This window comes from Paramormyrops kingsleyae, chromosome 9 (assembly GCF_048594095.1).
Source record: "Paramormyrops kingsleyae isolate MSU_618 chromosome 9, PKINGS_0.4, whole genome shotgun sequence".
Taxonomy (NCBI): domain Eukaryota; kingdom Metazoa; phylum Chordata; class Actinopteri; order Osteoglossiformes; family Mormyridae; genus Paramormyrops; species Paramormyrops kingsleyae.
This window is the reverse complement of record NC_132805.1, coordinates 17,050,015-17,062,951: the sequence shown is the minus strand read 5'-3', so window position 1 is coordinate 17,062,951 and position 12,937 is coordinate 17,050,015. Positions and strand designations below refer to the sequence as shown.

Sequence of the window (12,937 nt, the reverse complement as noted above, 5' to 3'; positions counted from 1 at the left end):
TTAGCTTTTTCTTATTTATTTATCTGCTACACCATTTAGTCATCTTCATGTAGCCAAGATTTTAGTGATCAGATATCTGCGATCAAAACAAACTGCCAGCATTGCTGACTATGTACTTTTATGATGTTTCTGCAAGTGTTCCAAACTGCATTTTGCAATGTCTATACTTCGATGTCAAATTACAAACTTAACAAAAAATCTGACATATTTACAATATACATAAAAATAAAGTTGAGTGTAATGGAAAAACAAATATACTGTATAAGAAATAATTTATTTGCCATGTATTAAGTTTATGATATTTGAAGAAATGTGTGATTATGCCCCAGTCAGTGAAAGTGTGTTTCCTACCCCTAGACCCCAGAGAATTAATTCTGAGGACGGGGTTGTGTAGATTCCTCTGACTTCACAACTCGCAATTCTGACTTCAGGGGACACTCCAGTTGAAAGTTCCAACTAGGAACTCAGAATTTCTGAGTAATGAGTTAAAATGGAATGCAGCGTAGGTGAAGTTTACCTGGGACTTGTCTTTTTTTTGAAGAAAGATTGGCATTGGAACTAAAATATTCAGGGCTAGGCTTAAAATATTTGGAGCTACAGCCCTTGAGTGTTCAGACCGAACAAAGTCCATGTCTTTCCCAAAATAACTCATCTACAAAAGAAAAAGGAAACACAATACAATCACTCTCACTATCTCCCTATTCACATATACTGTAGGACCGTGTGCAAGGAATGGCGAAGAGATGCATATGCTGTGAGCCGCTTGGTACTAAGAGGAAAAAAAACAGTAATGCTTAATTCAGTTCTTTTAATATAGCAAGGTAGAACACAAAGAGCTTGCTAACAGGCCACAAAGATCAGATAAGGTCCACCGAGGAATGTGGAAGAAAAAGGGGGGGGATTTGTTAAACAAAGAAAGAAGAATCTCTGAAAGTTAGAACACACTAAGGGCGCTTTTCCACCGCACCAGGTACCGTACTTTCGGTACTTCCATAAAGTACCAAAAGTATGGCACTTCTCTTGTGTTGGTTTTCCACTGGCGTAAAAACTGGTACCAGCGCCAAATGACATCATCAGTGATCACCCCTGACTGACACAAAGCGCGACGCAGTATTTTTTTCACTGGATTCAAACATGTTATTATGATCCTTCACTTTTCTGTAGTCCTGCTTAAGTTTTTTGATTTTCAAGCGGCATTGTTCGGTGTTTCGTGTGTGCCCCATTTCTTCCAAGCGGCTTGCTATTACGGCAAATACTTTTTTATTGTCATCCAAATCCCGCTGGATCTGTTCATCCGACCATATGGCGATTAAAGTCTGTGTTTCCTCGTTTGTCCATCCTTCCGCTTTACTTTTTTAATATTTTTGTTTCTACTGCTTTTTATTTAGTTTCTCACTGTTTGCTGTGTGTATCTCATGTTTCAGCGGCAGGCTATTTGCATAACCAATTGACAGCAAATATGTTTTTAAGTCCCACCCCAAAGTACTGAAGTACCAAAGAAGTACCCCAGCTGGTTTGGCAGTTTCGATACTGGAACTTTTGGTACTGGTACTCGACCGGAAGTCAATGGAAAAGCGAATGTACCGAAAGTAAGATTGTAAGATGTACCTATCTATATTGAGACTAGTAGTCATGAGTAAATCAATATACAGGGTATACAACGTGGCCAGGTGTCAATGGCTCATTCATACACATGAAAGTAGCTACATATTCAATGAAAGGAGCCAGAAATAGTGACATGAGTTCGGTTTTTCTTATTTATTTATCCAACTTAATGTTGCAACTACACCATTTAGTCATCTTCATGTAGCCAAGACTTTGCTGATCAGATATCTGGGATCAGAACAAACTGCCAACATTGCTTACTATGTACTTTTATAATTGTTCCAAACTGCATTTTGCATTGTCTATACTTTGATGTCAAATTACAAATTTAACATAAATCTGACATATTTACAAAGTACACTAAAAGATGAGTTTAATGCCAAAACAAATATATAAGAAATAATTTATTTGCCATGAATTAAGTTTATGATATTGAATGAAATGTGTGACCATGCCCCAGTCAGTGAAAGTGTGTTCCCTACCCCTAGACTCCAGAGGGTTAAGCTCTGTGATATGTGCATGTGTGATCCTACACCCTTATTGCTAATTTCCATCAGAATCACCCCTTGAGGCCTGCCCCTGGCTTTGACCTGCCCATTCCTGTTCACCCACCTGTTCTGCCCCAGACTCCTGCCTCCTGCGTCTTGTGTGTTCGTAGGATTGACTTCACTGGATACAGACCTGCTAAGCTCAGTTACCTGGATTACATCTCTTGTCCATCGACTCTGCCTCTGGTTACCTTGGTTTTTCCTAATAAAGATTCCCGTCTCCAGCAGTCGGGTCTTCTGTCTTTCTTGTTTGTCACCACAGCACTGACCAGGATAAGCAAATGAAATATAGATGGATATTTAAAACAGGAAACCTGCTTATGGTTTTGGTTAGTGACTGGTGTGCAGGAAATCCATTCTGTGAGCTTTCTGGCCCACATAACTGTAAACCAGGGGTCAAGGTAAAGTTAACACCAGTAATCATTGATTTCATTTTAGTCTCTAGCTTTAGGCTTTAGTAGTCAATCCATTTTCTACATTTGATTCAACTACTGTTTGGATTTAGTGGAGTGTTAACCGAGACCTATAAAAACTAGAAGGCTACAAATAGACTAAAAAAAAACTGGTGACTACTGGCAGACAGATTGAATCTCATGCACTCACAAAATTAAATAACATGAAGACCAGCTGTTTCAGCTTTCACTAAGGGAAAAAAGATGGGTCTACAAATAGGATCAGAAGCTCTAAGCTTCCCAGTGAATAAAGGGGATCATCATCTGATTGCCTGGACAGTGATAAATATATCGAAAGGAGTGAAAAGAAGGACTATAACACAAAATGTGCTTAATTGTCAAAGGAACGTTACATGTAGGACATACAGATGAATTTTGTATGCCCAACATGACATCTTGTATAAATGACGTGGTCCCCATAATAATTGGTAAATCACATATTGCAATCCAGCATATGTCAAGTCCAGTTATTGAAAAGCATGTTTCAGAATGAAAATATGCAAGCTATGACATAGATGGATGGACGGGAAATTATTTATTTATTTATTACTAATTATTATATGAATGATATTTTTTGCCCCTTTTATGTGGGTCTGCTGCATCAAAAACATTCTGTGCTGTCTTGGGTTATGAAATTTGTAATATTGATTATCTATCAGCCTCCATTTACTGCTGCAGTTGCCTGTGGTTGCTTTTTAAGAGTAATATGCTTAACTTCGTGCATGTTCTTGTCAAATAAAATTACTATTATGTTTTAATAAAGATAAGATTTAGTAGCAGTTGTTTCAGAGAGTGCTGACAGGCTCATCTTTGAACAAAGAACCTCAGCATAAAGAAAAAGCTACCTCATTTTGTACTTTCTGTTATTTTTACATTTAATCAGTGGAGACTGGTGAAAATATTTTGGGTGGGGCCGTTTGTGCCATATTCAGTCAGTTTCAGTAATGAAACCAATAAAATTTAACACAAACTGCAGGATACTCATGCTTTCTCTGAGAAATCATCAGTGATCATTTCATTAACTTTAAAAATCAACAGATTAATAAATAATAAAAATGATCACTACAGGACTCATAAAACGTCTGATTCTTTAAAAAAATCCACCTGGAAACATATCCTAAAGGCCATTATTAACACTTTCAATTTAGGCAAACCGGCCACTTCGTATGACAGAGGCAACATTAACTGGGTACCAGCAATGAACTTCAGACACAGCTGTCTGTCAGCTCAGCATCACAGACAAGAGAGGATAGAAAAAGAAAACAATTGAGACAGTCCCTTCAGCTAAATGAAAGCCACGCATCCAGGGATAAAATAAATCCATCAGCAAGTTACCTTTAGTTACTTTCATTTGCTTCAGTGTTGCCTGTGATGTTTGTAAAACCATTTAATTACCGATATTCTCATAATGGTCAGCGAGAGGCTCACAACCGTTTTCCTTAAAATGTGTTTAGGTCACATCCAGTAATAGTTATTCTCTCTTTGTATCGTTTTTAAATTTTCTTTTATATAAAGTTATTTTGTATCACTGTATGCTGTGCACTAAATACAGCTGCATCAAGACAGTGGCCCAAAAATACTGTGCAATACTATTGCGACCCTGGTAGTTCACCCTTAGTGGTCAGGTGCCCCCAGAAAATGCCAGGTTGGTCTGGGCCACATGCCAGTCCAGACTCCGCTTGGGGAGATTGGCAACCTTTACGCATCCAATTTGAAGATTCTGATTTGCTAATTTTATGACGCTATATGTATTTCTTGTTTCAATAATTGACTACGCTGCTTTCTCTAACATCAAAGAAGAGATATGTGAAGGTTGAGTGAGAAGGGGATAACCATGTAGCTGAATTTACCCAAAACACAATGATTTTTTGGTAATGCTTTACATTAACTGCACCTTCATAAATGCTTTTATATTGCAATCATAAAACATTCAGTACACCTTCATAATGTATTCATTAAGTATTCATAAAACATTCATAAACATCATATATATATATATATATATATATATATATATATATATATATATATATATATATACATACACACACACACACACACACACACACACACAGTGGTACCTCAGTTCTCAAACTCATTAGAACTGGAATATCTTAGAAGTCGAACCAACCAGTTCGAAAAAAAATTACCTAGAGCTCGATCTGAACCTCAGAAGTCAAACCGTGAATGCCGACCTAAGATAACTTCTATGCGCGGGGAAATGAGTAACGCGGCATGTCTCTCAGCAGAAACAAAGGGTAAAGCTGCAGTCTCAGACTTGCATTCGCTGTGATAGCATCATGCATGTTTACACTAGCTGAATACACATATTTAGACAGTAAAAATACATTTAGACAATGATAGACAGTAACAGTAATTATTATTATATAATAAAATACATTTTAAAATAAAGATTTCTTATTCATTATTTTAATATTAATAATAAACCATTAATACATTTAATTATAATAATATTGTCGTGCCAAGTGGAACGGAGACAAAGGCGCAGACTTCAGGGTATCGGGGTATACGGGGTTTAATTACAGGTAAGGCAGGCAAAACACAGACGAACAATACGATGAACGGACAGGGGAAACAAACTGAAACGCGGACGAAATACAGAGGGCTAATGACAACAACCAGAAACAGCTGATCACACGGGGATTCCACACTGGGTTAATGAGGGGACGTGGCACATGGAAGGAGCGGACAATCGGGGCATGTCACACCCCGCTCCGTCCGCTCCTACTGTGTGCCACGCCCACCTCATTACCTCCTGTGTTACCCTGATTGTTCTCACCTGTCGCCTGTTCCGTTTACCTAGTCTCTTGTATTTAGTCCACGTCTTGAGTAGTTTTCCCCAGATCTGTCATCGTCAAAGTCCCATGTGTGAGCCTCCATCTGCTTGGTACCCCAATAAACCCCGTTTTGTTCGTCCACCTGGCTGCTCTCGCCTCTGCTTCCCTGCTCGCCGACTCGCACGCTGACAGAATGACAGATCTCCGGAAAGACGCACCGCAGCAGGGCGAGGATCTCTGGCTCGTCCTGCTGCACGAGGTAGCGTATTGGCGAGAGCAGCCGGAGATCCAAGAGGATACCAGCTGCTACACCCTCGTCGAGCGTAGCGAGGAGCTCCTCCAGGGTGTAAACCCGCGGACAGAGGGGCGCTACATAGAGGAGGTACGCTCCCTCCTGAAACAGCTCGTCCGCCGGGTGAGGGAGAAACAGCTCCAGCCGCTCGACAGCATGGAGGTAACTCCGCCCCCACCTACCGGACCCGGTCGGCGCAAGAAGAAGAGGCGAAGGGGAAAAGGGGAAGAAGCCACCCCGACGCTCTTCCTCGGCGCCTGCTCTCTTCTCCCTGCCTGTGACGACACCGCCGCTGCCCGCCTGGTGAGCCTCCGCCCGGAGAAGCCGCCTCCTTTGGAGGCTTATTTCTATCGGCCGGAGCGCCTGGGTCTAGGCGGCATTCGCGCCGTAAGAGACGCTATTCCCCGGGTCCCGAGAGCCCTTAAAGGGGCAGCGCCAACGCACTCGGCACCCCTCCTGCCTGCTCCGGAACTGCCAGATCCGGATTTGCCAGCAGCACCGCCTGCTGCTGCTGTTGCCGCTCTGCCCGCGGCACCGCCTGCTGCTGCTGCCGCTCTGCCTGCGGCTGCGCAGACTGCTGCTGCCGCCGCCGATCTGCCCGCGACTGCGCTGTCTGCTGCCGCCACCGATCTGCTCGCGGCTGCGCTGCCTGCTGCTGATGCCGCCGCTCTGCCCGCGGCACCGCCTGCTGCTGAAGCCGCCGCTTTGCCCGCGGCTCCGCTGCTTGCTGCTGATGCCACCGCTCTGCCTGCGGCACCGCTGCCTACTGCTGATGCCGCCGCCGCTCTGTCCGCGGCACCGCCTGCGGCTGATGCCGCCGCTCTGCCCGCGGCACCGCCTGCTGCTGATGCCGCCGCTCTGGCCGCGGCACCGCCTGACCCGCCTGTCCTGCCTGACCCGCTTGTCCTGCCTGCTGCAGCTGCCACCGCTCTGCCCGCGGCACCGCCTGCTGCAGCTTCCGCCGCTTTGCCTGTCCTGCCTGTCCTGCCTGACCCGCCTGTCCCGCCTGCTCTGCCTGCAGCTGCCACCACTCTGGCTGCAGCACCCGCCGCGGTGCCCCCTGCTGGCCGCACGATGGAGGTGCACGCCGATGCGCCCCCTGCTGGCCGCGTGATGGCGGCACCCGCCGCGGATGCGCCCCCTGCTGGCCGCGCGGTGGAGGCGCCCGCGACGGCGCCCCCTGCTGGCCACGTGACGGCGGCGCCCATCCTGCCGGCACCTGAACTGCCTGTTTTGCCTGTCCTGCCGGCACTTGAACTGCCTGTTTTGCCTGTCCTGCCGGCACTTGAACTGCCTGTTTTGCCTGTCCTGCCGGCACTTGAACTGCCTGTTTTGCCTGTCCTGCCGGCACCTGAACTGCCTGTCTTGCCTGTTCTGCCGGCACCTGAACTGCTTGTCTCGCCTGTCTTGCCCGCGGCCCTGCTTGAGGCCGCCTCTCCCGTTCTGCCCGCGGCCCTGCCTGAGGCCGCCTCTCCAGTCCTGCCCGCGGCCCTGGCTGCCCCGCCTGCGGCCACGCCCGCGGCTCTGGCTGCCCCGCCTGCGGCCACGCCCGCGGCTCTGGCTGCCCCGCCTGCGGCCACGCCCGCGGCTCTGGCTGCCCCGCCCGCGGCTCCGGCTGCATCACCTACGGCCACGCCCCCTGCTCTGCCCGAGTCTACACCCTCGGGCACCTCCTTCCTGACTCCCTCGCCCTTGCCCCGACAAGGCCAACACCACCCGGGACCCCGCCTTTCAGTGTCCCGTAAGGGAAGAGGACACAGGCGTCGGGTCCGGGTCCCGCCCTCCCTGCCCCCTGGCTCGCCCGTTCGGCCCCTGGCTGTAGCTCGGTGGCTGCCTGCGGGTCCTCCGGCTCGGGGTCGGCGGTCGCCGCCGGGTCCCCCCCTGGATCCTCGGTGCCGGTCCTCGGTCCCTCCTCCGGCTCCATGTCGGTCGCCTCCGGGCCCCCCTGCTCCGGCTGGGCGTCGGACGGCGCCTTCGCCGGCTCCGGCTGCGCCTCCGCCTGCCGCGGCTTCCCCCTTCTGCCTGCCTGCACCGGTGTTCCCTCCTGCTCCCTCCGTGTCCCCTCCGTCGCTCCCTCGTCCCGTTCCCTTGGCCCCTGGGTGGTCCCCTCCTGCTCCCTTCTCCCTCTCCCCTGCGGCCCCTCCGGCCGCTGCCCGTCGCCCGCCTGGGCTCCCTCGGGCTCCCCTTTTTCCGCCTCCCTTTCCTTTGGTCCCGCCTGTTTCTGCTCCTCGTCCCTTTGTTCCTCCTCCGTTCACTCCTGGCCCTTTTGTTCCGCCTTTCTCCCCTTCTGTGTCTCCCTTCTTGGTTTGTCTGTCTGCGTTCCCCGTCCTTTGTCAGGTCCTGTCTTTCTTCTCGTCTTTGTTCCTGTTTTGTGTCTCTGTCCTGTTTCCCTGGTCTCGTTGATGGTTTCGTTCTTGTCTTCCAGGTCCTGTTCCCTCGTCCCGTCCGTCGCCTCCTCTCGGGCGCGCCCGGTGTGCGCGCCTTTGGGGGGGGGTTCTGTCACACCCCGCTCCGTCCGCTCCTACTGTGTGCCACGCCCACCTCATTACCTCCTGTGTTACCCTGATTGTTCTCACCTGTCGCCTGTTCCGTTTACCTAGTCTCTTGTATTTAGTCCACGTCTTGAGTAGTTTTCCCCAGATCTGTCATCGTCAAAGTCCCATGTGTGAGCCTCCGTCTGCTTGGTACCCCAATAAACCCCGTTTTGTTCGTCCACCTGGCTGCTCTCGCCTCTGCTTCCCTGCTCGCCGACTCGCACGCTGACAGGGCATGACACATTGTTTTTTTTTTAACTTTACACATTGTTTGGATACATTTATTTTCTTACTTTACAAATTATTGTTTTGATAAATGTGCTTAGATGTGTTTAGTACAGTATATTCTCTTCTTGTTTTATCCAGTTCATTTTGTATTTATATGCTTAAAAAAAAAACATATTTAGGTGTAATTTTTTGGGGCCGGGAACCAATTAATTCCATTATTTCTTATGGGGAAAATTCTATCAGAACTCGAACTTTTTAGGATTCTGAACGGATTAAATTTGAGTTCTGAGGTACCACTGTGTGTGTGTGTGTATATATATATATACACTCACCTAAAGGATTATTAGGAACACCATACTAATACGGTGTTTGACCCCCTTTCGCCTTCAGAACTGCCTTAATTCTACGTGGCATTGATTCAACAAGGTGCTGAAAGCATTCTTTAGAAATGTTGGCCCATATTGATAGGATAGCATCTTGCAGTTGATGGAGATTTGTGGGATGCACATCCAGGGCACGAAGCTCCCGTTCCACCACATCCCAAAGATGCTCTATTGGGTTGAGATCTGGTGACTGTGGGGGCCATTTTAGTACAGTGAACTCATTGTCATGTTCAAGAAACCAATTTGAAATGATTTGAGCTTTGTGACATGGTGCATTATCCTGCTGGAAGTAGCCATCAGAGGATGGGTACATGGTGGTCATAAAGGGATGGACATGGTCAGAAACAATGCTCAGGTAGGCCGTGGCATTTAAACGATGCCCAATTGGCACTAAGGGGCCTAAAGTGTGCCAAGAAAACATCCCCCACACCATTACACCACCACCACCAGCCTGCACAGTGGTAACAAGGCATGATGGATCCATGTTCTCATTCTGTTTACGCCAAATTCTGACTCTACCATTTGAATGTCTCAACAGAAATCGAGACTCATCAGACCAGGCAACATTTTTCCAGTCTTCAACTGTCCAATTTTGGTGAGCTCGTGCAAATCGTAGCCTCTTTTTCCTATTTGTAGTGGAGATGAGTGGTACCCGGTGGGGTCTTCTGCTGTTGTAGCCCATCCGCCTCAAGGTTGTGCGTGTTGTGCCTTCACAAATGCTTTGCTGCATACCTCGGTTGTAATGAGTGGTTATTTCAGTCAAAGTTGCTCTTCTATCAGCTTGAATCAGTCGGCCCATTCTCCTCTGACCTCTAGCATCAACAAGGCATTTTCGCCCACAGGACTGCCGCATACTGGATGTTTTTCCCTTTGCACACCATTCTTTGTAAACCCTAGAAATGGTTGTGCGTGAAAATCCCAGTAACTGAGCAGATTGTGAAATACTCAGACCGGCCCGTCTGGCACCAACAACCATGCCACGCTCAAAATTGCTTAAATCACCTTTCTTTCCCATTCTGACATTCAGTTTGGAGTTCAGGAGATTGTCTTGACCAGGACCACACCCCTAAATGCATTGAAGCAACTGCCATGTGATTGGTTGATTAGATAACTGCATTAATGAGAAATTGAACAGGTGTTCCTAATAATCAGCATGTTATTAGTTAGTTAATTGAAAACCGGCTAACAACATTCCGTGCGGACAGAAGTCGCGCTCTGACCGGCAAATCGCGGGGAGGAGGTGTGTGTGTTTACACAAATAACAACTGGTGCACAAATGCTGAAATTGTCGACAGCCATTTCTCGGAGGATGTAGAGTTTTTGATGTTAAAATGCCGTCCGTTCTATCTACCGAGGGAATTTACAGCCGTTAGCATCACAGCTGTGTATATTCCCCCCAGTGCTAACACAAAGGAAGCACTGTCCATACTTTACCAATCAATTATCATAATGCAAAATGCAAACCCAGAATGTGTTTACATAATCACTGGAGACTTTAATCAAGCCAACCTGAAAACAGTCTTACCACATTTTACCCAGCTTGTAAACTTTGCAATTAGAGGACAAAACACACTTGATCATGTTTACACAAACATTAAACAAGCATTCAGAGCAGCCCCCCACCCCCACCTTGGGAATTCAGACCATCTCTCTGTCATTCTAATTCCCTCATATAGGCCACTGTAAACTAGAGGCAAGCCGTCAGTGAAGCAGGTATTTACCTGGCCTGAAGGAGCAGTTTCAGCACTCCAAGACTGTTTTGAACGTACTGACTGGAATGTGTTCAAGGACGCTGCCACTGTCAACCAACACATAAATCTGGATGAGTATGCTGAGGCAGTGTCTGGATTTATATCCAAGTGTGTAGAAGATGTGACTGTCACCAAGAACGTCACCACAAGTGCAAACCAAAAACCCTGGCTCACCAGAGAAGTGCATACACTTCTAAAAGCACGTAAGGAAGCCTTTAAGTCTGGGGATAAAGAAGCTCTTAGATCTGCAAGAGTTAATCTGAACCGTGGCTTGAGAGCAGCAAAACGTGCCTATGGACAGAAAATACAGAGTCACTTCACTGACTCGAAAGACTCCAAATGCTTGTGGCATGGCATCCAGTCCATCACGGATTACAAGCCCTTTCCACTACCCTGTGAAGACAACAGTGAATTTCTCAACTCACTCAACCAATTCTTCACCCGGTTAGAGGAGACAAACAATCAGACAGCAACAAACACTCCCCTTAGCATGGAAGATGAAGTTCTATGTTTGGATTCAACAGACGTCTGGAAATCTTTACGTAGGGTTAACACACGGAAAGCTACAGGTCCTGACAACATCCCAGGATATGTACTTGGAGAATGTGCTGACCAACTGACACACGTCCTAACAGATACATACAGTACAACATCTCCCTAAAACAAGCCATCGTACCCCAATGCTTCAAGACAACAACCATCAAACCACTGCCAAAAAAGTCATCAGCTTCATCCATTAACTCTTAATGACTTCCGCCCTATAGCACTGACTCCAATTGTGATGAAGTGCTTTGAACGGCTGGTTAAGGACTACATAACATCTGTACTTCCTGCAACATTCGACCAATTCTAGTTTGCATACCGTCCAAATCGCTCAGTCGATGATGCCATATTGACAGCACTTCACCTAACCCTGGCTCACCTTGAAAGTAAAAACAGTTATGTGCGCATGCTCTTCATTGATTTCAGCTCTGTATTTAACACTGTTGTTCCACAGCAGTTGATAAAGAAACTGGGTCCACTAGGTATCAACACCTCATTGTGCAATTGGATATTGGACTTTTTCACAAACAGACCTCAGACCGTATGGGTTGGAAATAACATCTCTGAGACAACTACTGTAAACACCGGGGTTCCTCAGGGATGTGTTTTAAGCCCTTTGCTGTTGACCTTGATGACTCATGACTGCTGTGCCAAGTTCAACACGAACCACATCATCAAGTTCGAAGATGACACAACGATTATGGGTCTCATCAGTAATGACGATGACTTAACCTACAGAGAAGAGATGAATCTGGTGTGACATTAATTACCTGTCCCTGAATGTCAACATGACGAAGGAGATCACTATTGACTTCAGGAAAAAGCACAAAACACACACTCACTCCATGGCAACGTGAGCAGCACCAAATAATGAACCCCCCCCCCATGTTTCTTGCACTTACGGCACAATGAAATGTTCCTCCAGCCGTTAATCTGAACTCCAGCACTTTGGCAGGCAATGGCATATGCCTGGACACTGTTGCACAGGGTGGTCCTATTTCCATCCACGGTGCACAGGTCAAAAATACAGTTGCTGACATAGTTCTCGGGTGGAACTACAGCATGACAGGTAGTGAAGGGGCCACTAGTGGTGTTGATGATGCCACAGAACTCTAGCTGTCCATACAGGGCTTTCTTGTCTATGCTGCACGTTGGGCATTGGCTCCCACAGCCACCACACATAACCTCCGGCAGGTTGACCACCCAGGCTCGCCCAAACACATCCACATCGGCTGTTCGCTGGCCATTGGGCAGCAGGAAATCATCCTGACTGTCACCATTGTAATTACCACAGAGGCCACACAGGCTGTCTTTGTAGGATGAAGGAACGTCCACCTCTACATAGTACTGAGTGTCATAGAGTAATTTCAGTCCAAAGTCCGTCTGCACTATGATGTTGCAACCTTCCTGGTTTATAGTTATGCGTCCATCATCCAAAAAGAGGGGTAAGGGGAAACGTACTTTGTCCACCTGTATGTGAACAAAAAACATGACATGTTGTCACTAAAATAAAACCATAACATTACCACAACATTATCCTTGTCAGGATCATGGAGCCATAAGCAAATGTAATGTCACATCCTAACAAATACTAAGTCTAATCATCTACTCTATATTGCAGTAAAGTACAGCAGAAACCAGCTTTGTAATGTGGCATTCTTTAAATATAAGATAAAAATATAAGAGATAAATATGCCCAACATATTACAATATATTTCTGTTTTAAAGAAATGATAATATTATAAAAATAACACCAATAATAAAGTAACTGTGGGACACAACATTTCTATACAATTTTTATAG

General features: G+C 46.6%; 1 protein-coding gene across 1 annotated transcript in view; it reads right to left on the bottom strand.

The window, feature by feature from the left end:
• The window catches only part of LOC111842592 (IgGFc-binding protein-like), a 42,298-nt gene that overhangs the window by 27,956 nt on the left and 1,405 nt on the right, over positions 1 to 12,937 (bottom strand). The window contains exons 4-5 of the mRNA XM_072715901.1: positions 10,562 to 12,604; positions 2,218 to 2,417 (exon numbers count right to left, since the gene is read on the bottom strand). Of these exons, the coding sequence (XP_072572002.1) occupies positions 11,948 to 12,604 (657 nt within the window). The 3' untranslated portion in view covers positions 2,218 to 2,417; positions 10,562 to 11,947. The remainder of the gene's footprint in view (positions 1 to 2,217; positions 2,418 to 10,561; positions 12,605 to 12,937) is intronic.